General features: G+C 43.7%; 8 protein-coding genes across 8 annotated transcripts; 3 read left to right on the forward strand and 5 right to left on the reverse strand.

Annotated features, from left to right (window-relative positions):
• Window positions 1-1,433: 1,433 nt before the first annotated feature.
• On the reverse strand, window positions 1,434-2,970 carry EAF02_010384 (uncharacterized protein; the record flags this gene model as incomplete). Its single annotated transcript, XM_038906432.1, has 4 exons — window positions 1,434-1,631; window positions 1,818-2,412; window positions 2,624-2,777; window positions 2,882-2,970. The coding sequence occupies 3 exons, from the start codon at window positions 2,968-2,970 to the stop codon at window positions 2,041-2,043; spliced, it is 615 nt and encodes a 204-aa protein (XP_038753696.1). The 3' UTR covers window positions 1,434-1,631; window positions 1,818-2,040.
• Window positions 2,971-4,182: 1,212 nt separating this feature from the next.
• Window positions 4,183-5,434, forward strand: EAF02_010385 (uncharacterized protein; the record flags this gene model as incomplete). The annotated part of the gene is made up of 5 exons (XM_038906433.1): window positions 4,183-4,300; window positions 4,389-4,402; window positions 4,454-4,510; window positions 4,564-5,236; window positions 5,316-5,434. The coding sequence occupies 5 exons, from the start codon at window positions 4,183-4,185 to the stop codon at window positions 5,432-5,434; spliced, it is 981 nt and encodes a 326-aa protein (XP_038753697.1).
• A 299-nt stretch (window positions 5,435-5,733) lies between these two features.
• EAF02_010386 (uncharacterized protein) lies at window positions 5,734-8,579 on the reverse strand (the record flags this gene model as incomplete). Its single annotated transcript, XM_038906434.1, has 10 exons — window positions 5,734-5,815; window positions 5,894-6,147; window positions 6,200-6,335; window positions 6,422-6,714; window positions 6,774-6,909; window positions 6,959-7,068; window positions 7,119-7,220; window positions 7,275-7,406; window positions 7,459-8,472; window positions 8,526-8,579. The coding sequence occupies 10 exons, from the start codon at window positions 8,577-8,579 to the stop codon at window positions 5,734-5,736; spliced, it is 2,313 nt and encodes a 770-aa protein (XP_038753698.1).
• Window positions 8,580-11,106: 2,527 nt separating this feature from the next.
• Window positions 11,107-13,848, forward strand: EAF02_010387 (uncharacterized protein; the record flags this gene model as incomplete). The annotated part of the gene is made up of 11 exons (XM_038906435.1): window positions 11,107-11,394; window positions 11,466-11,528; window positions 11,583-11,678; window positions 11,741-11,899; window positions 11,950-11,967; window positions 12,019-12,279; window positions 12,334-13,011; window positions 13,064-13,387; window positions 13,442-13,553; window positions 13,608-13,772; window positions 13,844-13,848. 11 exons carry the CDS (start codon window positions 11,107-11,109, stop codon window positions 13,846-13,848), a joined length of 2,169 nt encoding a protein of 722 aa, XP_038753699.1.
• A 1,033-nt stretch (window positions 13,849-14,881) lies between these two features.
• On the reverse strand, window positions 14,882-16,242 carry EAF02_010388 (uncharacterized protein). The gene is made up of 4 exons (XM_038906436.1): window positions 16,004-16,242; window positions 15,841-15,951; window positions 15,530-15,786; window positions 14,882-15,468 (listed from the first exon to the last, which is right to left on the reverse strand). Exons 1-4 carry the CDS (start codon window positions 16,135-16,137, stop codon window positions 15,035-15,037), a joined length of 936 nt encoding a protein of 311 aa, XP_038753700.1. The 5' UTR covers window positions 16,138-16,242; the 3' UTR covers window positions 14,882-15,034.
• Window positions 16,243-18,816: 2,574 nt separating this feature from the next.
• Window positions 18,817-19,359, reverse strand: EAF02_010389 (uncharacterized protein; the record flags this gene model as incomplete). Its single annotated transcript, XM_038906437.1, has 3 exons — window positions 18,817-18,955; window positions 18,990-19,257; window positions 19,278-19,359. The coding sequence occupies 3 exons, from the start codon at window positions 19,357-19,359 to the stop codon at window positions 18,817-18,819; spliced, it is 489 nt and encodes a 162-aa protein (XP_038753701.1).
• Window positions 19,360-21,020: 1,661 nt separating this feature from the next.
• Window positions 21,021-22,177, forward strand: EAF02_010390 (uncharacterized protein; the record flags this gene model as incomplete). The annotated part of the gene is made up of 3 exons (XM_038906438.1): window positions 21,021-21,132; window positions 21,194-21,847; window positions 21,900-22,177. The coding sequence occupies 3 exons, from the start codon at window positions 21,021-21,023 to the stop codon at window positions 22,175-22,177; spliced, it is 1,044 nt and encodes a 347-aa protein (XP_038753702.1).
• A 680-nt stretch (window positions 22,178-22,857) lies between these two features.
• EAF02_010391 (uncharacterized protein) lies at window positions 22,858-25,851 on the reverse strand. The gene is made up of 2 exons (XM_038906439.1): window positions 24,469-25,851; window positions 22,858-24,163 (listed from the first exon to the last, which is right to left on the reverse strand). Exons 1-2 carry the CDS (start codon window positions 24,494-24,496, stop codon window positions 23,793-23,795), a joined length of 399 nt encoding a protein of 132 aa, XP_038753703.1. The 5' UTR covers window positions 24,497-25,851; the 3' UTR covers window positions 22,858-23,792.
• Window positions 25,852-26,511: the final 660 nt, after the last annotated feature.

Genomic DNA, 26,511 nt, shown 5'->3' on the forward strand with positions numbered 1-26,511 from the left:
GAATGTGTCAGTCGTTAGGCGGAATGTGAGTAATGTATGAACTTGATTGCGTACACTTTCACAGCCAAATATATGAACAAAATGGCCAAAAGTTAGTGATCTCATTTTAGATATACCCGCGGGATTTTGCTAAGTGGATTGAGTATTTCTTGCACTTTATGTGAGAGCATCGATTGATCTTCCTTCTTATCGTTGCAATCCTTTCTAGAAAAGGAGCAGTTATAGAGACTACGGTCTGCTTCGAGACACCCACCTTCTCAATGATAGCTCAAGACCTCTTGACATATGCCCTAGCAAAACCCTCTTTCAAGCTTCTCATTTATCGCTCTTCTCTATTTGAACTATTCAACACCATCCCCCAAAAGTATAACAGCCTCTCCGTATTCTGTCTTCCCAGTCAAAGACCCGAAGCCGATTGCTCCGTCACGGAACAGCATTAAAAGGGAATGCATTAGTGTTCCGCAATCTACACTTCCAAGAAAATGATACCATTTCCTACAACATTATCGAGACATAAACTGAGTACTCGACAAGAAATCTACTGACGAAATTCACAAGTCCTTCCTCCACTCCTAACATGCAAAACCCATAAATGCCAGTGGGAAACCTAATACTTCCTTCTCAAAATCAAAAAGGCCCTGTATCCCGCCAAACTCAATTTCACAAGGGGGGAACTTCTCAGCCACAGAAAAACAAATCAGCAGTAGCTATGCAAACTCCCTTAAAGCCCTCCTCTTTATACCAGCAAGCCAAGCGAGTGGACAACAACATCGTCATAAAGTTCAACTGGAGAGAGAATAACAGTAACATCATCAGCAAGAAAACTGCCGATGGGTAGTGAGAGAATGATCATAATAGAACGAATTGGACACAAGATGACACTTGACTTCGAAAGGTGGAGTAAGACTTCCCGTTCGGTTTCGGGGAACCAATGTTGGCCTATTTGACAATACACAATAGACTTGAGCTTGGGGAATCCACAGGCAGCCCCTGGAATAACAAGGTGCAATAAGTATGCTGTAGTACTTTTTCGGCATGGTACGCGGGGGGGGCTATTGTGAAGCTCAAGTCAAGACGTATTGTCTCGCAGCAAGCCCCCTAAGAGAGATTGGCGTTCCACCACCCCACTCTATGTGAAAGTTTGAGATCTATTTTTTGCTAATTATGGTTTGTGGACAGTTTGGGAGGGTGGTACAATTTCAGGGACGCTGGGGTCACGACACTCATTCACAAATTTATCGAGCAATGGGATTTTGTGATGACAGATAATTATGATTGTCTTTCATTTATTCATTTCTTTGCTATTTACTCAAGTGCATCTGAAGGATACATGAAGGCATCATGTTCTGTTGCTGCATCTTTATTCTGAAAGTGTGAAGATGGCTAGATGGATGACCAAATCTATCGAAAAATAAAATGAGAGCGGACTTTAGCTTTTGAAGTTGCCATGAGGCATTCTCGACTCCTCTGCCCATTAAAGAGGAGAAGAACCCATGGGGTATACTCTTCATTGAAGGATCAACCACACTGCGTGTTGACCCGCATATGCTGCGTGTGAAGCTATGCGGCGACAAGTCAAAATTTGATTGTGACCACCTCACTTAGTACAGTACCTACCGAGAATAGAATATCTGATGAAATTGTTAGTAACAATTCTTGAAACCAAATCAACAAAAAAGGATATAGATGGTTAATATGTTCAGAGTCTAATTATAAATCCACATGTATTCTTTAAGACAGGGATAACTGTTGACTGTGTTTTTCATCACAACATATTTGGGGGGATGGGAAGTGCTGAGAGAAAGTTTTGAACGTACCGATAAGATGATAGCAAAGAGAACTTGCAAGACACAGTCGTCTGTAGCAATGTGGCTAAGACTCTGGTATTCATCAAGATGGCTTGGTATGTGTTTGTGATCAAAGTTGGGACATTCTTGAATGCAAGGTTCGACATTAAGATCATGTCAGAGGCGTGCCTGTAATTTATGATCAAGTCTGGAGAGTTGACTTGTCATGATGTCTTCCGACCTCCCAGTGCGCTCATCTTCTCTTTCTCAATGCCTTCATCTTCTTGTAATGTTCTTTCTTTCCACTAGCCTTTGCAGCTTGGATATCATTGTACTTATTGCGGAATTTGTGGTTTGCCTTCTCGCCTGCAAGGACTTGTTCGACAAAGGTCTGTTTGCGTTCCTTGTTGGTGAGACGGGCCGAAAAGAACTCCGTAGGACCTTCGATGACTGTGCCTACTTGAGAGTACTCTGGAACTTCCGCTCTCGCCGAATCCTTTTTGTAGAAACGTTTGGGGTCAAATACGCTTCTGAGACGGAGGAGTTGAAGGTCGCGCTTGAGCTCAGGAGTTACCACAGTCTTAGGCATGTTATACCACTTGGCTCCAGCAGTAGCTTGTTTCGCCTGTTGGTAATGATATTAGCTTGATGTTCAAACCCAAAATTTGTATCAGAAGTCTAGTATAGTGGCTTCTTCTCAGAGTAACTATGAATGTAAGGGTCTTCAGCTTGTGCAGGTTGACGCCCAAGACGGGGCCAGGTCCTGCGTCCGTTTATATGGGATAAATTTTCCTCACAGAAGGGCACAGCGGAGATAAAGTAGATTGATTTCTTACCTTTGCAGCTTTAGCTTTCGTCACAATTGGATCTTCCACCGTTCGTACACCATTGGCCAGTTTTCTGTCCTTGGCGGGTACGAGTTGAGAAGCATCCACGTGTCCTGTCGATGTGATGTATGGAGTAATTGCAGATGTTGAAGTTTTACCAAGGCTGTGAAGGAGAATATATGTTAGCCAAGCTCAAAATTGAACAAGTCGCATCGTGGGTAAAACTTACTTTGGAAGAGAAAATTTGGTAGAGCTATCATCGCTCACGATGACTTGCCTTTGCAATTTCTCATCCGCTCCTCAGCATCCTTCAACAATTGCTCAATTTGAACATCAGAAAGATCATTGTCGGCCATCTTCGATGATGATGATGATGGTGATATTAATTGGAATGAAGTTGAGAAGGATTGGATGAGCTTTAAGAGAAATAAAATATTCTAGGTGGATCAAGGTCGCCTAAAATTTATTTCTGCAAACTAAGGCTAATCCTAGCTTAGTTATCACGGAGCTTACCAGATTAAAATGTCCGTGCTCGTGACTTTCAGACTTTCAGATCTCGAGCAGATATGGATAGTCACCCAAGCAGATATCATGATAGACACGAAGAAATACTACTAGGAAGTGTCTACAACTCTTGGAGTTCTAGAACTAGAACCAGAACTCTCCATTCTTCTTCTCCTGCCGGTAAAATATACAAATCGAATCCTACGTTACTTTATCCATCAGTCGTGCCAATCCCCACGTACCTTTTGCCTCGTCTTGCCTCATATTTTGCCTTGCACTCTTGCCTCACTGTTCGCCTGTTCATATGGTGAGCCAACGCACAAAAGAAAGAAAGAGCTGTCACAAAACCCTGCATATATGACATCGTTCTTGTATCATTGAAGTAGCATAATAACATATATCATGAGAACATCTAACGAATTCAATTGAACATTTTATTCTTCAATAGATGAAGTTTTCATTGAACATACTTTGTACATATAAAATTCTTGAGAGCGAGCCGAAGAACTGCCCCCAACCGCCAAGCTAACACTGAAATTTCCCCTCAGCATGTTCACTGGTGAATGATTCATCCAATCCCTGCGTCGCCGCTTATTTATCCGTCAACCATCTAAACAGTTGGTACGCCCATCAATCAAGCTCCCACAACCTTATCAACTTCCGACCAATCAAACCCCCCAAATTCCATAAACAAGCTACTCCATCCATCGCGGTCGTCGCGCAAGCCAAAGCTCCTCAATTAAAGAGGCATTCAATGCCACTTTGAACCTCTCCAGAATCATTCAAGTCAGCCCATCTGCAGCTAGCCTGCCGTCGCTCACCGTCACCTAGCATCCGAGTAACGAATCTTGAGTCTCGAAGACGAAGACGAAGACGAGTCGACCGTACCCCTAAAATATTTGGCTAACCTTTCTATTTCTCTTCATACACTTCGCGCCAATTAATTTCGGCCGTAGTAAGACAGCTGGAGGAAATATTTAAAGACCTCAGAAGCGCGACCTTTCGAGATCTTTACCCACGTACAACCTCGATACGAATCGGGAGAAGCAAGCATAAAAACAAATATGGATCCTCCACCACCCGGCTCGTCCCATGGACAACAGCAGCAGCCATCCGCTTCACAACAACGACCGGCGCAGACGCAACAGCCTGTTTATGATACAAGTCAAGGAGGTCATTATGGTATGTTTAATCTTTCCACTCATTCGTTTCTTAATTTCTCGATTACTCTATTTATATCAAGCAAATACTAATTGATTTCGCGCAATAGGTGCCAGTGCCTTGGTATGAATAACTTAGATATATACGTTTCGAATTGCGCTAATGTTGCAGTAGCTATCTCAACAAGGTTTTGCGCCCGTTCCAGAATTCTATACAGGAGCGTGGGCAAATGTAAGTTTTGATCATCTAGATACTTGGAAGACGAGAGCTAATTTGATGGCTAGGTAAACCAAGGTCTGCATGGACAATATAAGGACATTCTTACGACCTATTGGCAACAAATCATCAATCATCTTGAGGGTGACACTCATGACTACAAGCTTCATCAGCTCCCCCTCGCACGTATCAAGAAAGTCATGAAGGCCGATCCCGAAGTAAAGATGATTTCCGCCGAAGCTCCAATCCTATTCGCCAAGGGATGTGATATCTTTATCACGGAACTTACTATGAGAGCATGGATCCACGCCGAAGAAAATAAGCGTCGCACCTTGCAACGATCGGATATTGCTTCTGCATTGGCCAAGTCGGACATGTTTGATTTTCTGATTGATATTGTTCCACGTGAAGAAGCCGCAGCTCACGCAAAGAGACCTTCTGGTTCAGGACAAGCCGCACCACAAATTCCCGGCGCTGCTCCCGGTTCGGCACAGCTTCCTCCTCAACAATCCAATATTCCACAACAGTCTGGTCACCCCCCTCACCCACAATCCATGCCTCAAGATTATTCTCTCGGTGGTCATGGCATTGCTCCAGAACAAGACCCATATCGTCATCAACCAAACATGTATCAACCACAAGTTCCTCCCGGTCAACCTGGCCAGTATGGCGCACAACAGCCAATGTATGGCGAGATGAATGAGATATATGGATATCCAGCATGCCTCCTCACCTCAACAAGTTCGTCCCCCATAACCCTTTTAATGCAATTTACCCCTCCCTAACCCTCATCTAACGAAGCCTTAGCAAATGTACCAAGTCCCACATCAACCCCGTCAAGATCCAGTTAATACCGACGCTACGCATCATTACCCACGCCAGGAAGGTGGTGACGGCGATGCTGATGCTGAAGGCGAGCGTGATTATGAGGTAGGATAAGATGATGGAGGTCCATACTTTAGTCGTTGTTGATTGGCGGTCAAGTGTGATGGGACGGCGTTCGGAGGAGATATGATATGATCTTTCAGGTAGTCTAGCTTTGTGGTTTTTTGCAGCAAGAACAGGCGCAGGATATGTGAATGTGAATTCCATACAATTTCCCCCCAGATACCTACTATGATAATAAATTTGGCGTTGACGTATGATTTTCAGATGAATGTCTGAGTGACACGTGCATTTGATCATAAAATTGTCCTTGTTGTTCATGGAGAGAGGGGCTGATCGAAATGTCCATATATCTATGACTTGTTCATGCCAAACCTTGACGAAAATCCAGCAAGACGATCTGGCTTCGCCGGACTCGTAATTGTATGAGTAAGTCTGTAAACAAAAAAAGTTAGAACATATCCAGAAACACAATCTTTCTGAAAACATCATATCACAAGCAAGCGGACGTACTTTTCCAAAATCTTAGGCCCGTTCAAAGCATCCACTCTTCCGAACTTCTTATTCCTGGTACTGATATCGAAAAACTCATCCGGATTGTCTGTCTGCATCAAATAAACTGTTTGTTGTAATTCATCCAGATTCTCTTTGAGGATAAGAGCGTTGTCAAGGGAATCGACGAATTCGGAGAGGTAGGCTACGTCTTTTGCGAGCGCGGCGACGCCGTGGGGATTAATTTTTTTGACTTCGGGGGAAAGAGGAATAGCCTAGTGGGTGATTAGTTGTTGTGAATTAGGACATGGTCAAGGCCAAGCTTACTAGGATCATATTTGCGGCGTGGGAGAGAGCGTCGAAGTAAATGAGTTCTTTGATCTCGCGGGGCAGGGTAAGGAGAGTGGAGCTCATGATGTTGGAAAGATAGGTTGTAAGGGTTTGCATGTAGTTTACTTCTGGGCTCGGATACTAGAGAAGGTGCCATCCTAGAGTGGGTGAATCGTTAGTCAAATTTGGGAGAGAAGATAATGAACCGAGAATTCTCACCAATCATAATCTGCTGTCTCGACCAAATCGTCTATCTTGGAGTTGACTACTTCGAAAATACGCTTTTCCGCGTCTTTCTTACTGCTTGAGAACTTCTCTGTAGCAGCAAGAACAATTGGCCCACCAGCCGATGTGGATGATCGTGCGGCTAAGAGAAGTTGTTCTAATTCTCTACTCGCTGATTCGAAATACTCAAGGTTTATGAGGATTTGGACAATCTGGCCCAGGTACTGGGTACTCAGCTTTTCCACGAGCGGGTCACAGATATCCTCGGAAAGAAGCTCATCTATCGACTGGAGAAGGACAAAATTAGTTTGGATGAGAGCAGCAAAGCAGAACCAGTAATGCATACCTTCTTAAGTGTCTCATCAATAATATTTGGCTGTTGAAAGTGATCATCCATTATGAAGTAAAATCGGTTCAAAAAATTCCTGATATCTATACAACACATCGGATACATCTGGGAGAATGGCAATACACCAGGGAATCTAACAATCGTCAGAATGATAAAAGCAGATGACGATTCTTTCGACTTACGTGTACTCTTCTTTTGGTTTGTCTGGAACGTACCAACTGACTTGAATGATTTTGTCAAAGTCTTCTTCGCTGTTGACAGGCATAGGCATGTATTCATCCGTAGACACAATCTGGTAAAGGTCAGCCCCATATCCACTAGGCCCTCGGAAAAGCTACTGACCTGTTGAAAGTCTGTACTGAATTTCCGTTTCAACAAATCAGCATATCTGTAGAAAAGCTTAAGCACATAAGTATCTAATATGGCCACTGAATATCCCCAGCCCTAAGACCTAAAGTTAGTATTTTTGACCATTTACATCGTGCTTTGCAAGCTTACCTCCATTGTCTGGATGAACAATGCTATCACATTTTTGGTTTGCAGAATAACATCCGGGTTATCGAATTCATCCAAAGCTTTGGAAACTGCGTTGATGGCGGCATGACACATCGAATCCCACAACTCATCGACCTAGAGAATATTAGCTGATCTACACTTTCTCAATGAACAAATTTTGGCCTACATCAACTGGGGAACGCAAATTATGGACTTTCCGCATAGTAGCCTTTTCTATTATAGCGAAGCCAGCAATACCTTCCAGCAAGGCACTTAAGAAATGTTCGCTCTCTTCATCGGTTAAGTTCACGGAGCTGGGCAGCAGCAAATCTTTCTGCTGCCTTCTTGTGGCAGCATATTCGCTTTTGAATTTCTCAATCTGACCGAGTGCCTCGTGAATATGTAAACACTCAAATAAGGGGTCGAAATCAACTTGGAGCTCCTCATTGTTCAACACATCAAATTCCTCACTTTCATCATAGACCAGCTCGATGGCTGAATTTAGTTTGAAGTTTCGAAGATACGGATTTGCCTCCATGCGCTCCTTCTGCCTGCTCCGTCGAATATTTGTATGATAGAATGCCACTTCCCCTAAGAACTGAGACGTCTCACGGATGCGATAGAGCCAGGTATTCAAATCACTCATTACTGCTTCCGAGATAGCTTTCTGAGAGGAGGGAATCGACTTTTGAATTATTTCTGCGAGGGTATGTTGGGTAGCATATTTGTTCTGAATTGTTGGAATCAAATGCTCGTTCTGTAAATCGTCCAGCGCCTTCAGAGCTGCATAGTATTTCTTCTTCCGTATTAAATCATGTGCTTGATTCACGGCATGCAAAACTTTCAAGGATTCCTTCAACGCCTCAGAAGCTTCCGCAATATTCTGACGGACAGACCTTGTGTCCACCAATGCCTCCTTTTGTGCAGCTAGTTTTTCTGTGCTCGCCTGAATGGATTGATTGAGCTTTAGAATTTCGGATGTAAGTTGGGAGGTTCCTTCTCGAACTTGTTGGAGCTGATTGACGGATGCTAGGAATTCTTCGTGCTTTGTCAAACCAATCCGTTCGATGTCAGCCTCGCGATCATCCGCATATTGTGATAAACTTCGTATGAGTACAGGAGTTCTATTGGATAGGGTAGCGTCCTTTAGGGCGGGTATTAGTTGATCCAGATAATCAGCATCAGAGGAAGACAGTATAATCTATTTCCGTGGGTCAGTTATGGGAGTAGTATAGATATTGTGACAAGGCATACCTGTTGAACAGCTTGCCTGTAATCATCATATTGCACAGTTTTTCGAGGCGGCATACTGAAGAACTTGGGTTTCAAGCTTGTGACGACAATCTAGACCATGAAAGGCTCCAGTTTAGACCATAAAATATCAATGGAGAACTACTTGTAATATAATATTCTCCTCCCTCGTGGTTTCCTGATGATGTTCGAGGGCCAGGCTGAAGGCGGATCGGATTAACCTTGGGCCTAGGTCAAGCTCGGACTCACAACTACCCAATCTTAAGATACAACCCTCTTCTGACAGAATGAAATATCAAACCTGCTCTTAATAACCACTGTCTGAGTCTTTGTGGTGTTGAAAATGATCTCTTGTGCCCCTCAACAAACCCTCATAAAGTGTATGTAAGGTATGGTGATAATTCCAAGAGACTCTTCGAGAACATCAAAGATGCAGATATATTATTAGACAGGGAAATGGGAGCTTGAGACAGCTGCTAAAGAGAGATATGGAATTGGATGACTTTACTCAAGTTGCGATGTACTTGTGCACACCAAGTATATATCAGAGTCTGAGTTCTTCTGATGATTACTCGATCCATTACCGAAGATGTGCCGGCTTCAACTATTTTCAAATCATCAGAGCCGCCGCATAGGATTATATTGCTCTTCTCCTATTTCTTTTCACGCCTTTAATATATATCTATGAGTACAGAAATAATGATTAGAGGTTCTCAATCATCACTTCCTTAGGCTATGTATTAGATCTATTGAGAGTGATGATCTTGGATGAAGTATCAAATTGTCTCGAGATTTGCTAGTGCTCAGCAATCCCGGACTTTCTTGACCAAGAGGAAAGAGCGAAGGGGGGATCTTCATGAGAGACGATTGTCGATGAAGCAAGAGACTTGATCGCCAGGGCACTCTTTTGTTTTACTCCTATGATCCTACTAGATCTAGGTATAAAGATTACTCCAGTTCTACATTCGGTCAGGCTCAATCTGTAAGATACCTGATAGCTAAAATGAAGTAAACTGGTAGCTCAACTCAAAGCCAGATTTTCAAGCCGGCCAGCTGCAGTGAATGAAGGAGTATTGCCGAGTAAGAATCAAGATCCAGAAATAATTCGAGTCCAATTGAGGGTTGAAATCAAGTCACTCAACAACTTGACTGTTGAGCTGCCAACAATATTACCTGGCTGATATGCTCATTTTACCTTGGAATATATCCACTTATAGGTCTATGGCGTTCTTCGTGAATAATGATAGATCTTTGGCGGAATATATAATTTCAAGGTCCAACCCAACAGCTCCATGTCATCTGTATATTTCCTACAGTGGAGATGGCGTGTCGATGGATGTTTGGTAGGATACAAAGTCCAAGGAAGATTTTACCTGCCTGTTACTTTTTAGTATTTTTCTCCGGTCCACCGGTAACGACGAGAGGTCGGTCATTCACACGATACAAACCTCAAGAGAAAATTCTGATTGGCCCTCCGAAATACCTTCCCGTCTCTATTCCCGGGATATAAGTACTATAGGTACTCGGACATCATGTGACCTATTTGGTATTTGCCGGCCACACCCAATTTTCAAGGGGAATTCTACTTGGAGAGCGGGATACCTCCCCGCTTTTGTTCCTCGTGGCAATAGCTACAATGCTTCCGAAGCACTGCTTCGGCCATAACGATATCGGACACGGGACACAGAACTTGAAGGGGATTCCAATTGTCTGTCTACCCGGCTATTCTTGTAAATATCTACATAGTACTAGGTAGGTACCTTGCCGTCTCCTTTCCGTCGTGGCCTTGATTGCTGCCTCGGCGGAGCTACGGCCAAGTAAGGAGGGGCGCGGAGAAAGTGAGGAACTCAACTCTTATCATTTCAGGAATCGCTTATACTTCACATAAACAACCGACAGCGAGATCATGATGGCAGAAATAAGATACATGGAGAGTACAACGACTCCCAGTAGACAGTCAATTGCGGATTCTGAATGTTCTCATTGGTATATATGCTTGAAAGAAATAACAGACATGTTTGACTTCCGTGACGTCCCTAAATTTAATGCTCATGGTGGGTGTTTTTCGGCTTCTCTCCCGAAATGGGTTCATGGTTCCTTCCCGTCCTGCTCATGCTTTCCTAACTTTCTCAACGTGAATACTTAAAAACTCCTCCTCACATCCATCTGGAGGTAAATCCACTTTTTATCAACATCCTCCTTCTTCTCAAAGACTCTTTCTCATATCATACCAACCTTGATGAAATTCACTGAATTTTATTTGGCCTTCTTCCGACTCTTCCCCTTGCAGTTTTCAATGCACTGTCGTTGATAATCGGAAATTCTTCCATCTCCTCTACTTTTGTTCTTGACACATACACGAAATTATTGGTTTGTTCGTTCAATCTACAAGCCTTCAATCTTCAAGCATCTCAACGGTTGTTATCAATTGGTGATTGTCATATCATCAACTGGGCAATAATCTTTGACGTACAATCATTTTGAACTCATAGACTGCCTTTTCCAACAACTTACACAATTTTCACGTCCTTCATTTTTGACACCTCTTCTTCTTGCCTTTGAATCAAGAACTTTGTTCCTAAGCATGTCGTCATTCAATCGTTCATATGGTCAATCGCCACCTTCCCCGGTGTCCAATGGCGCTTTTGAGTCCATCCAAGGAACTCCCAACACTGCCATCACTGCCATCTCTCCAGAAGATGCCAGAGTGCCCAAGCAGTCGGCAACAGACTCTCGTGCATCTTCTGTTACTACAACTGCTAATCAACATGATCCTTTTGTAACGACTGGGACCACCACAAGCAGGGCTTCGGCTCAACTTTCTGCGACTGCTTCTGCGTTTCAACCCTTGCACCTCTACGGCCTGCAGTTGGTGCGCCAATTACGGGAAACCTTATTGCCAACGGATCTGGATCTACTACTCTTATTCCAGGTACAATTCAGTACTTGGACAACGTGGTAGCTTCTCAATCACCAGTTCGTGAGTCAGAGGTTACCAGCTATGGTGTAAGTGTCGGTTTCTCTTTGCCCACCCTGATATTAGTTGCTAATAGTTCATAGAAATTCAGCACGGATACTGGTGCCACTCGTTGCATCAGAGTCACGGATATCTACCAAAAGGTAGATGTCAATAGTTGTGTTCAATACTCTTTTGAGGTATGTCTTTACCTTGTCATTCGCTTGTTCATCGTGTCTCTTTCTAACACATTTCTATGTAGAAATTGAACAAGGCTGGAGTCATCATCACTGGCGGAAAGAGAATCGAAGCGACAAAGAACAATGTCGTCTACATTAGGATGTCCAACATTTATGAGGCAGCCAAAGTTTATACTGCAATCAAAGTCGATCATGTTGATTGCGCCGTTGAATACATCAAGGTTCGTCGAAACCTTCACTTCTCGTTCAACTAAAACTAATATTCCGACAGGCCAATGACTTTGGTGGTGTTCGTGAAATCCTTCCCTCTTCATGTAAACAGGAGCTAACATTTCCCCAGGCTATCAGCCCCCAATCAAGAACCGTGTACTCTGCTCACGAGGGTCAAGTGATGCTAACAGCAACATATCCGCCACACACCAACATTGATAAGAAGGTCTTTGAGGAGAGTCTCCGGGACTTGTTGTCCGTCGAAGGAGAACTATATGCATGGCAAAAATTTCTTGCAACAGAAGCAGGCACCTTCCGACTATGTGCAGAGTTTGTTGATTCCGCAATGGTGGCTCGCGCAATTGAACGCTGCAACAACAAGCTCATTGGTGTATGTATCATCTCTCGTCATTCACCTGATCGGACATCACTGACTTTTGCACAGAATATTCTTGTCAAGTGTGAGATGCACACACCTGATGTTGCAAAGAATCGTGGCACCTCGCGTAACAATTTGGCACAGGCTATAACTCCTACACGTCGCTCAGCTCCTCAAGCTGACATTAGTGATGTACTTGGACACATGTCCCTTCAGGCCCCCCAAACTCCTGGATTTCCTAACAATGCTGCAATGTTCAACTCTGGTAGCCCAAATCCTCAAGGTATTCAATATATGACCACAAATCATTATGGAATGCTACCATCGACCACAGTTCCATACGTCATGAGTGGTATGGGCGGCATTTACACCGGCCAACCTCTAGCCTTTCAAACAGGTTTCCCTGCTGCAATTGCAACAAATCGACCCGCGCAGGTTATGGAGCCTTATGAATCTTTTGCTCCGCAGGCATACTCGCCACACATGTACGCTAGTCACTTTGCTCAACAAGGTGTCCAGCGCTACCCAACCAGTCCACAGGCTTACAGTAACAACTTTGGTTACATGAGTCCTCAGACTCCTAACTCTCGTGACGCAGCCCGCAGTGGTAATCGTCGCCAGCTTCCCGTCGCTCGCACACCCCAGGGACAACTTCGAGGACGCGGAACATCTAATCCTGCTGCTAGTCATCACAATCATGTCGATATCAACAAAATTAATGCTGGCCTTGATGTCAGAACTACTGTAAGTGTTCAATCGTTCCACCAAGCCTGCTCAATTCTAATCTTCTTCTTAGGTGATGTTGAGAAATATCCCAAACAAGGTCGATCAAGCCATGTTAAAGAGTATCGTCGATGAGTCCAGCTTCGGAAGATATGATTTCATGTACCTTCGAATTGACTTCTCGAACGACTGCAATGTCGGTTACGCTTTCATCAATTTTGTTGATCCTATGGACATCATCGAGTTCGTCATCGCTCGCTCAAACCAAAAGTGGCATCGATTCAAGAGTGATAAAGTTGCAGAAGTCTCCTATGCAACTATCCAAGGCAGAGACTGCTTGATTCAAAAGTTTCGCAACTCTTCTGTTATGCTCGAGCCTCCCCACTACAGACCAAAGGTAGTTCTATCGATGATTGATACTCTCCCATAAATAACTGACAAATTGACGTAGCTCTTCCTAACCCACTCCGATGGAGCTAATGTTGCCGGCTTGGAAGATGAATTTCCTCCATCTGACAATGCTTCCAAGCTCAAGCGAAGCTGCGAGAATGCGGAACATGTTGGTAAGTTATCATCTAATCGTCTTTCAAATTAGTACTTTTGCTAAGACTTTGAAGGGCTTTTTGCGCCAAGTGCTGGCCAACATCTTCGTGATGAGCAACGTCGCCGCCGCTCTCAGTATGACCGAGGTACAAGCCTTGCAGAACGTGAGGAGTATGGCTTTGATGACGACGAGGATGATCTTCATCGCAGCCCTTGTGCTCAAGGCTTCTCACCACATTGTAAGATGGCATTCCTTTACTTCCCTGTTCAAAGTATTTTACCCAGTATTTTCGTTACTAACATCCCCTAGATTGAGTAGCTGGACTTTGACCATCCCTTCAAAAGTCATCCATACGATCTGATGTCAATTTCATGCTACCCACTTTGGTTTCTGCCGGCTAGCTATACTCTTGTCAGATACCACCTTTTTCTGGTCTGTTGATTTGCACCAATTTTAACTCACTTGGGGAAGTTTGGGTCAGCCACACGACAAGCCTCATATGGTTTACATTTTGAAGCAGATTGGACGAACCATCTAGTTGACTGTTTCTATTTCTCTTCTTTACACGGAAAAGTTTATCATATTGCTACATATGAACTTGTTTCTTGCGACACCAGAATTCTTTGCTAAATAAAATACTTTGGCGGTTACATTTGTGGTGGCTTCATGGCCCCGGTTTTGAGCCTAGGTACAACTAGCTTTTGACAATAAAATAGAAGAAATTTTTGCTACCTGTCGATTCAGTCCCTCGTATGATCTTAGATGTGCTTTATTATCATTTGAGTGAAATCGTCATCCCCATGCATTGAATTGACTTAATTTCGCATAATTGTGACTGCCGTCGCAATGGGTAAGGTCTTGAATTTGAATGGGATAGTGTTGATGTATATACATGTGGAAGGAAGAGAGAAAAACGTTGGAATATCTGGAGAAATAGATAGGTTTGGTGTCATTTGTGGGATTGGTTGGTGTTGTTTTTTGGGATGCTTTTGACTACGAACTCATGGCTAGAACATCGAGTTAAGAAATCCACTGGTGATCTCAGAGAAACGTCTTTACTTAAGAAAACGGTTTCAGCAACGCTTCGCAAATTTTTGCAGAAATATGAATCTACCTGATATTTCTTGAATTGTCCGTTCATTCAGATTGATTGCCTTCAAAGACAGCTGCAAATTTTTCCTCGCACACTTCGCATTGCCTCAACATTAAATCTCCCATGACGAATGTTGGACTTGTGACTAGTTCTTTACGGCTTCTAATAGTTGGCTCTTCTAAGTGGCCTCCTGGTACCCAGTCGGGGAAAACGGTTGTCCCCTCACCTTTTTTCACAAGTATTTCACTCAACCCTTAAATTAAAATCATAAATTCAATATTATTAAGTTGTTATAATTTCACTAAACTCAACAATGTAATTTGTTTTCAAATAACACAATCTTTCTTGAATGGGGACAACCGCTTTCCCCGACTAGGCACCAGGTGGCCGCTCACAAGAGCCGACTGTTACTTCTTGCGAGCAATCAAAGTTGCCATCGGTGACCTCCATATTACGCCCCGTTTTCCCATCTCGACCGCCTTCTTCCGATAGAGATACGCGGCCATCTTCGCTTCTTCGTCACTCAATCCATTCCGAGACGATAGCAATTCTATGATCAGCGCTTTGGCGCGCGATTGCCACTCAATCACCAGGTCGTTTATTTCTGGTTTTTGATAGGGTGCAAATGTGTGGTCGGTCACATGCACATCTTCCACGGGTAAAATTTGAAGTATCTTTTCTACGTCGTCAGGTGGATCGTAGGAGAATCCTTGGTCGCCCCAGTATTTGAACATCTTGTCTATCCCAGCTTTCCACAAGGGCTCGCTTTCATCAGCGGAGTGTGTTATCTTGAGGCCGTTGCGGTAGGACATGTCGGTCCATTGGAGATATCCACCGGGTTCTGTGTTGGTTAGTTACTGTTTGTTGGTGTGGGTTTGAAGATTGAGAATGCATCTCCTTACTGAGTAAGTCGACTAGATTCTCTACAACGCCTTTGATCTGTTCGACTTTCAGGGCGAGCACGACGAGTCGTATATGCACGACATCGAAGGTGCCGTGGTATTCTTTAGGGAACCTCTTCGTCATATCCCATAACACAAATTTGTTTTCCGGGGCAGGATTCTTGGGGAATTGGTCAGGAGAAATGTCAAACCCTACTGTCTCCAGGAGCTTGCATCCTCCATTCGAAAATTCCTCGGCCAATTCTCTGAGCCAAATGCTGAGTAAGAGTCAGTATTGAATTTGGTAATCTTAAGGAACAAAGCTATTGTACCCGGTACCTGTTGCTATATCTGCTACTCTGGACACATTTTGCTTGGGGATTCGGGGGTCAAGGACGTGTCCATCTCTGACAATCCTGATGGTGTTGCTCTGTCGGTCTAGCCTGGGATATATTAGTAGATACGACAAGTCAAAATATCTCCTGGAATTCACACCTGTCTCTCTCTTTCTCATCTCTTCTATTAAGCAAGTAAAGTTCCTGATCTAGTGACTCCACCTCAACTGTAGTAACTGTGGTAGTCGGCAACTTGGCGATAGTAATCACCTTCTCCACCGCAGCAATTTCCATTTTGAGTGCGAGTAACAACGAGGAGTCTGTGCAGATATTTTTATAGTTTGAATTTTGACACTACAGATAGGTATCGACCTAAAAGTCTAAGAAAGTACTGTCAGATAGAATGCCGACAACTTTAAAAGTAAAAAAGCTCAAGTCTATTTATGATATCCCTCAATACAGCATGGCTCTCAGTACCCCTCTTTATCACATGGTGTGGAAAAGGAGACAAGCCAACGACTAACCAAATCCAACACGATGGCTATGTTCCATTGCAGCACATGCGATTTTCAGCTGTCCACTATTCAATCACGAAGCCGGCTTTAGCGAAAAGAGGCAAGACAAGCGATGATACCCTATTGTATACGTGGGAATTTCGAACTGCCGAAAATATAACATTTTGCAAAAAACACTCTATAGAATCGGAGTCTTAGGACGGCTATTCAATAAGGAGAATCTCAACATGATTGAGTAAACGTGCCGATGAGGCTTTTGGGGTTTGGTTATGCAGGGGTTAGTGCACCCCATACTCCCTCCCCAATCACATTGTGTAACTTGACTAACATACTGTCGAAACGGCTGATTAATGACTGCTCATATGAGCATTATTGTATCGACTTATCAGTTAAACTAGTCCGAACGCAGCGAGGTATGATCCAGGGCTCATTGATAAGCCTATAGCAGCAGGTCTCCGCGTCACTACGCTATGCGCATTTTGACCAGTAGCGACGGCGACATTCGTAATCTCTCAGTTGCTACGGATTTTTACCTCCCCAGAAGTAAGCTTCCGCGTTGTATTTTGTATTGACGATCTGAGGGAATTGAGTCAGTGCAACGGACGCACATCATAACGGACGCACAATGTAACGGACACGTAGTGGCATGTGCGAGTTCCTATCAAGAATAGGCTCTCAATGATCTGAATTTGTAGTTAGCTGACATATAAACGCCCATTCTGACGCTTTGAACGTGAATATATGCATGTGATCCAATAAACATGTGGAGCACATGAGGAAGCTCCATTACAGTATTTCCTAGGTAGTATTATCCAGGTGGTGTTAAAGGTAATCGAAAGCATTATTGTATGGAGCTGAAGTTTGAGAGATATTTCAATCTGCTTTTTAGAGAGCAAGCTTAAAAATCTCACATGCAATAAGTACGATTACCATAAAGAGCTGGCCGAGCACGGAGCTCAGTATGAAAACTTTTGTGATAGAAAAATATCATAGGGACTCGCAAAAGGGAGCAGTTTCAAGATGCACATCATGTATCTAAGAGAGCCCTTACCACAATTAAGCTGTCTGACATTGTGGCGTTGTGTCATTGTGAACTCTGGAGCCTCTAGCCCTTCGATCGAAGCCTTAAGTGTCGATGACTACATTCTTCACAATAGTTTCTCTCTACCACATCAATCGTAGCAAGCAGCACGTGATCAGTTTCATCTATCTAGCTTGGCAGGTAGGCGCGTGAGGCCTAAGAGCTGGAGAGCTGGGTGCTTTGTTCGTAGACTGCGGATAGTGTACCCCATCGTGTTGAGTATCAACCCACTGGGTATGTATTGGTTGATAGGATAGTAACATAGAGTGTAAGATATGTGGTGGAGAGACGTACGTCGGGCCTGACAGAAGGAGGCTTTGTGGTAGTCCCACAGGCAGTCAATCTCCGAACATTGATGATCAATTGAAGCTTTCCTTTGCTCTTCTCAGACTATCACTATCTGAGTAAAATGACCGGTGTGAACTTCCTGCCTTTATGGAATATTTATTGTACATCCTTTTCCTCGACCGATAGAAAATTAGCTCAAGTATAATTGGATGCTAACGCCGCGTTTCTAGAAGACCACTTTTCGTGATTAGAACGAGTTTGTCATTGTAATTGAAAGATAATCATACTACATGTTCCTAATCATATAGAGCTTTCTATGATCTGCCTCGAGACTCGAGTTCAAATGTTGCGACTTAGCCCATCCCCGTCACAATGATACAGAGGGCAAATGGGTTATTCCACTCCATTTTCTCATTTCTCTTGAGACGAGATATGTATCCCTTGGATCAATAATCATAATTATCCATAAATCTCCAGAAGCTATAATCACGATAGCTACCGTTAAATTACAAGATCTTTGGTACAATATGTTGTATCGGGATCGATAATGCCATTATCATTTATGCTCGCCCAATCCACTACCTTGAGCTCCTATATTTCAGAAAAACAATTGCAAAGCAGATTGGTTACTGATTGCGAGGTAATCAAGGTTCCAGTATTGGCTAAAGCTACTCGAAAACGACTCTATGCAAGGCTCTAGATTTAGTACTGACATAAGAGATTCTTTAAATGGACGTCCAGGCTATTCAGAATGCCCGATGCAGCCTTGGCAATGTCATTCTGATCCCCATCACGTCAAACCGCTTCATCGCCCGTTCAAACTGTGGAAAGGAGTCGGCTAGATCATCTATTTATATATATATAAAAATACATGATAAATGTGGCACCTAGGATAATTGCAGCGCCGAGAGCGTGTATGTTTAGACAGAAGATCCTATAATAGAGGATATCGAACAAGCCTTTTTGACAGTATAGGACTTCAAGGGTAGCTTTGAACGCTGAAGCCCTGCTGAATTCAGGTACCACCACAAAACTTTTGAGAAATGACGTGCGTAGGATTCGCGCTTGAACGGTAATCGAAGTGGTATGCTACTTGTCTAGTAGAGCCACGAGTGAGTTGCCAGGTTGGCTATAGTCGTCCACGACACTATCAAATGACATGACGATGAGATTTTTGAGGGAGTCCAAGGTAGGATTGTACTCCGGTGGTGAAAATTGGAGAGTGATACTGAAATATTGAAAGAAACAACACAGGAAAGAACTTTACATCTCCCGACAATCCAAGTGCAGCCTTTTCAAGCATAAAAAAGGATGAACTATTCCAACTCTTGAGACAATCTCGGAAAATATCTTCATCCAATGGATAATATCGATCGCTAACTTCTCGGAATAAAGTCTCAAGGAAGCTTCCGACAACCACTCTGAAGGAAGTTGGCGAATTAAGTTCTTGTACTTCTCTAATAGCCCGCTCTTGTCTGTCGCTATCAATGGAAACTTTTGTAAAGAGGAACTTGGCTCCGTGTCGTGGCTCTATACCGTTTTCAAGATACCAAGCGTTGTGCTGTTATTCCCACTAGACTTCGCAAATTCAAATGCGCTGACCTGAGACATGGGGCATGGCTCAAGCTCCATGACTTCAGATGATTTTTCGTCGTCGAATGAGACATTTATACTTTCCCCCAAAATTCGCCACTTTTTGGTAATTTATTTTTCAAAATGGCATGCCGATTGCTCGTTTCAAACAAGACAATTAGAGTTGATACTAGAAATAGCATTGTGCCTGCTCTGACAACGTTTGCTTACGCAAATATCTTCTGTGCGCGAGAACACTTTCCTATCCCCCTTACAACAGGTTTTCAATAAACTGCAGAATTTCGATATCAGTTCTTTCCGAGGTGTTCTGTCGCTTTGCTCTCAGCCATGACTTTGCACGGGGAATTGCGTGTCTCTACTTATTATTAAGGGTGACCTGTTGCTGGAGACTTGACGATACACCCGCGCCATGGCTCACGTTCTTGCAGCCACGCAATGTAAGAATCTGTAATCTGTGGCGTCAAGTTCCATGATCTTTTGGCAATCATCACACCAAGTGGCGGACACGCAGACTTTGCTTGATTTGCCTTATATCCTGATCTTTCCTATCGTTTGGTCCCGTAACTGCAGTGGTCGTTATCAAAACTGACTGAGCCGTCTCCGTGATACATGTTTCTTTCTATAGCCGACTCCATTTCTTCATCCACGGTTATAATTTCCCATATTCAAGAAGAAGTATCGGATGATTTCCAGATGTGCTACGAATAGATTTGTTTCGACTTCGAATTCTTGGAGCGGAATAATTTGACCTTGGGCGGAGATATTTCGGATCAAGATAGGGCAACGGTTTTCCCAATGAGGATTTCCCAGGAGATTGTACCCCACTCACCTCAAACACCATCGTCAAAACTTCAGACAACAAACACGAGATTTTCAATTTCTTTACTTCCTTTCGTCCAAAATACCTTGGCACTGGTTTCAATGTTGCTGTCCCACTGCAAAGTCTGGTCTGATTATTTGCCGTTAATCTATACAATGCTCATTGCCGCTCAAAGCCCCATCTTAACAGTCCCTCCTTGGCAGCGGGTCAGACGTCTTGGATTCTTTACTTATCAGGATAATATCTTAGTATTCTTCTAATTTTTCAAACTTTGGGCAGAAGACGCGAGGTAGTATCCTTGGGTCCTGTATCACAATCTTCCGTCGAGGCAACGAAGAGTCTTTTGTATCTAAGTTTGGAGTCAAAGTAAGCTTGCTTTGACTTCCAAGATCTGTCATCTGAAAAGTCTGATACGGCGAACATCTGAACAATATGATACAACGAGCGTACAGGCATGAGATGACGACCTTGGTTTGTTTCTGAAATCGTTTTCAATGGGTGGGAATTAGTTCCTCTCCTTGCTCAGTACTGAGAAAGTACCGACCTCAGTGACAGGCAGGCAAAAATATTCCCAAGATCCACGTTGCCTGCAACAGATTTTGTAGGAGAATCGCATTATTATTCAGGAGGCGATATGAGCTATTACCCCATGACGAACTTGCATCGTGAAGTTTTGCTAGTACACAGTTCTTAAAAGGCAGGAGAATTTTCCTTTTTACCGTTTGTACATCTACATCCGCATCTCCAGTTGTGTTCGCAATTCTCTCTTTTTCATTACACTTTAGACTCTTTCAATTCTGTACAGGATCCGGGCGATTCTCCTATAATCTAACTCTTATTCATTCATTTATTAGTGCAGGACACCTTCCTTACCGTCAATATGTATACTTCTATTTTATTTCAAGCGGCATTATTGTCCGTCGCTCAAGCCCACGGTGTTATCCTTGCTGCTCAAGGTATCGCAGGATCCCCCGCAAGTGTTGGATTTAAAGGTAAACTTCCAATCTAAACTTCCCCATATTTCGGGACATTAATCTAATTTAATTTGCTTAGTCGACGATGCTATCGCAAGAAATTGTACCGGCATCAGTCCTTGTCAACAAGACACAACCATTATTCGTGATTCCGAAATCAAAGCCAACATCGTCAATGAATGTGGCCGTACGGAACTGAGCGGCAACATTGATGTAGGAGAAAGTACCGAAAATGCTCTCTCCGCCAATGCGGTCACAAAAGTCAAAGCCGGTACACTGATGACCGTCACCATCCATCAAGTCAACGCAGATGGAGCCGGCCCCTACACCTGTGATCTCGACCAAACTAGCAATGCTGGTGTCATTTCTCAAAATTTAACCGTCACCAATAACGTACCAGGAGTCAACGGACTATCCCAAGCCAAAACTCAAGACTTCAACATCACAGTTCAAATGCCCGACAACCTTGCCTGCACTGGTGCCTCCACTGGAAATATCTGCACCGTCCGTTGCCGTAACAATGCCGTTGCTGGTCCCTTTGGTGGTTGTTTTGCCGTTCAACAAACCGACATTGCTGCTAGCAACAACAGCGCCAATACTATCTCTACCGCACAAACACTCAAAGCAATCGAAGCACAAGTCCAAGAAAACAACGTTGATCTTCCCGTTGCTGTTGCCGCTAATCAAGCCGCTGGTTCCGCTGACGGCGTAAAGGGTTTCAATGGTGCTAATGGTATGCCAATCCCAATCTCATAATGAAAACATACAACTAACAAAACCAACAGCCCTTCTTAGCGCCTCCATAACATCCAAAGCAGCCCCTGTTATGACCCTCGCTGTAGAAAATGTAGGCGCCAACGCAGCTGTTGCATCTACAACCTCGTCCACTTCATCCGCAAAAGCAACCGCAACCACTGCCGCCAAAGGAAACGGCAAAGGAAATGCCAATGCGAAAGGTAACGGAAATGGAAACGGAAGAAATAATAATAAGGCGAGAGGATCGAGTTTGAAGTGGGCCAGTAGACTATTTGCGGCTGATAGCTGGGAAGAGCCTTCGAACTAGACTTTAGTGGTGCTGTATAGTGGATTTCAAGTAGAAGATGGGAATAGATACCGGAGGTGCATGTCAAGAGATACCTATTTGATGAGAATGGAAGATGCTTTTTTTTAATGTATATAAATATATTTGGAGGGATAACTTTGGGGCATGTGTACATGAGATGTAGACGAATGAATTGAAAGATTGGAAGATTGACAGATTATTTGTGCTCTGCGAATTGCAAGTGGATCGAATATGCTCGAGTAGGAATAATACCCCAGACCTCGAGTGTGTTACAATGTGCCCTCTCGCGTTGCCATTGATCATGTATAACTCTAGGCTGTACTTCTAATCAAGTCAAAAAGAAACAAGCCAATCCAGAAACTGCGGAATGAAAGATTATAACATTGCATCGTCTTGCACATCCGCGATGTTCGGTTGCTACATGTGGACGATAGCTCTTGGGTCTTTGATCCCTTCTTGATCTATCTAAGCTACATTCTGAGCCTTCTCGTCGGAACATTTCACCTATTCTTTCCCCAAGCTATCACTGGTGCGATGTATCCATCCAAATACAGCTAACACGTGCATAACGCACTTTCCTCGACACATCATTCAGGAATCTAATCCGTCTTGTTATTTCACGAGCTCTCCAGACACATCATAAAACAGCACAATTTCAAGCATTCAACCAAGCCAAGGTAGGTAGGTGAAATAGTAAATTCGTAAAGTAAGGTAGCCCTAAGTCTTTTTTCTTCATCATCATCATAAATATAAGAAAAATGTATCCATAAGTCATCAATCATAATTTCGAGAAAATCAATCGCCGCGCAGAAGAAGCGCGAGCCCCCAATGCAACGCTCACTCATAACATCATGTTTATGTTCATGATCCACCCACCATCTCAAACGCTCAAACAGGTTTTCCTCCATGCAATGCATCGCTATCCCCCACAAAGAGTGTAACCTCCGTCTTCATCACCTGTAACAATCGCACCATGCAAAACCACAACATAAAAACCCTCCCACCATCTTCCTCTGATATTTCTCTCGCCACTCGCTTACTTGCTCACTACAAACAAGCACTCAATCACCACAACGCAACCACCCAAAGGCAAAACATGTAGGAAAGTTGCCTCTCCGTAAAGACCGTGTACAGGAATATCGAGTCGCCTCATTTTCTCCACGAGATTCCGGTGCTGTGATACCCAAGAAAATCGTGGCCCCATTCGTCATACACAATAGCATTTTGCAATAGTATTTGTATCTTGTAGATATTGTAGATTCTTGATCATTCCGCTTCAAGCAAAAACAAGATTTCATGAGAAAGCAAGAAGGAAATATAAAAGAGTTAAGGAAATTCGTGCAATTCGTTGATCTCATGATGATGTGAATGAATGAAATGGATGAAAATTCAGTATCTGGAAAAGTTCGTCAAGGGAGTCGTTAATAGCATCGTGCCAGTGGAATTTTCTTTCCTTTTGATAATATGCCGCCCGTAATGATCCGTCTTTGTCATGGATAGTCGTAAGTCGTAATTTTTCATTTGCCTCGGGGTCCCTGCTGTATCGTTTCATGTATAGGTGGGTAGTACGTAGTGCATCGTATTGCACCAACATGGATTCGCCGGCAGTCACTTCTTAACTGCCGACAGTCATTGGGTATCTGACGTCTCTATTTTCCGATTCGGAAGATGTGCTCGAGGAGCTGCTACTGAGCGTTACGGAATGTTGCCGCTGACGATCATTTCTCCTCTTGTTGCGGCTGGCCGTCTCGTTGGCAGGCAATCCTTGGATGACGCCATTACGAGCCAACATCCCTCCATTAACTGACGACTGACGGCAAACCATAAAGGCCTGTGTGGCGGCATTCTCCTGAGCCAAGGCATCGGTTTGGTATGCTAGATCTGTTTGGTACTCCTGTCCATTGACGAGAACGAGACAAGTGAAGCCTTGTGCGTCGCGGTACGTCTTGTACTGGGGACCTTGCCAGCCTCGTCGACGGCACAAATCTGTCTACATGTCAGCGGGTAGACTAGGGATTTTGTTGCACAATTTGAATTCTGAGAGTGAATGTAACGCTGGCGTTCATAATATTGACCCCATCAGGAATAGCATATCCATTGGGGCGTGTTTGGTAGCGCAGCGGGATTATGGATCCCAAGAAGACGGTGACAGATGAACATAGTGAGGCGATCAACTCAGCCCTCTTTTGATGCAACGCCGGCCAGAGCAGGGTTATATCAAGAAGTCCAATCGAATACAAATTCCCACAGAGGCGATGAAGAAAAAGTTCCGAACTGATGAACCAACGTACTCTCTAAATATGCCATGTAGAACCCCATTTTGGTATTCTTAAGATGTCAGAGTGTGATCAGATCCCCAAGACAGAAGGTATGCCCGTCGTCTGAAGTGTGGTAAGACACCCCGTCCTCGATCGATATCAGGCAGTGAGTATGCCTTGAATTTAGATAAGTGCCGAACGCTACAGATCTGACGATATGGATGCAATTGAGCCCAATGTTTAAGGTATACAGGGAAATATGCACACACTCAGTGCCGTGTATGTGAATACAATGATGTATGGATAGTGTTGTGGTGTTGAAGAATAAGGCTGACTATGATTGAGTGGATGTTCTAGGGGTTCTGTGCAGGACTTTCCTTCATTGATGGCGAGACATGTGTGATTTATTGCAGAGTCTAATGGTTAGCGTTGAACAAGGATCATGGAGTGATTTCCCGTAGCAGAATCGAGAAGCTGTTTAGATAGGACAATGGCTTGAACCACCTGCAAGTCATGAATGCGGCTCTTTGGATATGATAGCGAGCGATGTGTTGGCGTGTGCCGTTGCCAGTGATAATATATCAACATAATTAGGCAAACTCCACCACAGCATGGGAACGCATAGAAGCGATGATCTTGGATAGCTTGAACGTACCAAATCTCCGTTCTGAGAAACGTCTGCAGATATTGAAATTGTCGATGCAGCGGGGTGGCAAAAAGAGCTCGCGAGATACCTTGTCCCACTGATCCGGACAAAATATGGGAACATGCCATTACCATGGGGGTGAGAAAAAAGTTTGCGGACCGCGAGCAGAGAGAAAGAGCCAAGACTCAATGGATACTGTAGCATCATGGATGGATGGCAAAAAAGATGAGTAAATCTCCAGCAATTACGGACTTTTTCCCAGAGAGATCCGCTGGGTTGGCCACTAATGCAAAGAAATCGATGGCATTACAAAAGTACCATGGGTCCGAATGCAAGAAAAACGTCAATATTGCTCGCTAGGTCAGGGACATAATCCTCCAGAAATTCATCTAATTGTACCTACCATCTACCGATACATTGAGATTGAATCCTTTGACCCCAAAATGGCTTGTGCTTTCCTTGAAATGGTGCCATTGAGTGCTTGTTAATAACAAATGTGGAAAGATTGAAGGCGTTTCCTGTTCTCGGGATATATCTCTATTGCCCCGCACTACCACGGTACATTTGGGGTCGGAAAGGAGAGACGAGAGAAAGAGAGAAAGAGATCGCAACAAGCAGCGCGATTGACGCGGAATGACTGGAGTACGGCTTGACACGAAGTCGGTGAGCCTTCAGTGCATGAACAGTGGCTGGAATTGACCGGCCTTCACCATCGAGTATTTTGCTTCAATATTTGTGATAGTTGATTCGCGAAGGGATCAAGAAAAGATGCGAGGCAAAAATCAGCCAGGTCTACTACTAACCGTAAACAAGGTTGTGGTGCGTATGCTTGATGAGTTGGCAGTGCGCTTGACATCTCGATAGTAATGATTATATGCCGTTGAGATTGAAAATGGTATAACGGTAAAGTATATTAAGCAAAGCGTGAAGATACCGTAGATCTAGAAGTTAACGAGTCGCTGGTCGGATGTACTCTAGATGTATGAAGTGTGTAGACGACTCTGGAGTCTGAGGTTGGAAGGGGTTGGAAGGAATAAGTTTGAGAAGATTATTCGTAGATGGTTCGTGGAAATAAAGGCTCTTCCCCTTGATCCCTCCATGGAACAATCAAACCCCAAGAATGTCAAACGACACAAACAACCTTATGCAGCACAAAGTACGATAAATAATCTGGTTCATCGTACTATCTTTTGAAATATCCAGAATTACCAGCTTCCTCTTTGGTTCACGGCTTTCATTTAAATTGGAAGATTATGGGAAGGACCGTCGCACCGTCCCGTTCTGAAGATTCAGCCGTTACATTGACCAGGTACTTGGGCGACATCTTTCACAATTGAGCCATTGGCAGACTTCCCATTGCAATCGAGCGAGCATATGTACCAAGTAAGAAGCCTGCGGATTTCCAATCGCCATTGATCATACCGAGAATC

The sequence above is a fragment of the Botrytis sinoallii genome (genome assembly GCF_014898435.1).
Source record: "Botrytis sinoallii strain Bc 23 chromosome Unknown BSIN_025, whole genome shotgun sequence".
Lineage (NCBI taxonomy): Eukaryota > Fungi > Ascomycota > Leotiomycetes > Helotiales > Sclerotiniaceae > Botrytis > Botrytis sinoallii.

Excerpts from the sequence above, each read along its gene's own strand:
- EAF02_010391 (XM_038906439.1), bottom strand. The coding sequence starts at position 24,496 with ATGGGGTTCTACATGGCATATTTAGAGA. Across the intron at positions 24,164-24,468 it reads CTACATGGCATATTTAGAGA|ATTTGTGCCGTCGACGAGGC; the intron begins GTACGTTGGTTC and ends ACATGTAGACAG.
- EAF02_010388 (XM_038906436.1), bottom strand. The coding sequence starts at position 16,137 with ATGGAAATTGCTGCGGTGGAGAAGGTGATTACTATCGCCAAGTTGCCG. Across the intron at positions 15,952-16,003 it reads GATGAGAAAGAGAGAGACAG|GCTAGACCGACAGAGCAACA; the intron begins GTGTGAATTCCA and ends AATATATCCCAG. Across the intron at positions 15,469-15,529 it reads GAATCTAGTCGACTTACTCA|AACCCGGTGGATATCTCCAA; the intron begins GTAAGGAGATGC and ends TAACCAACACAG.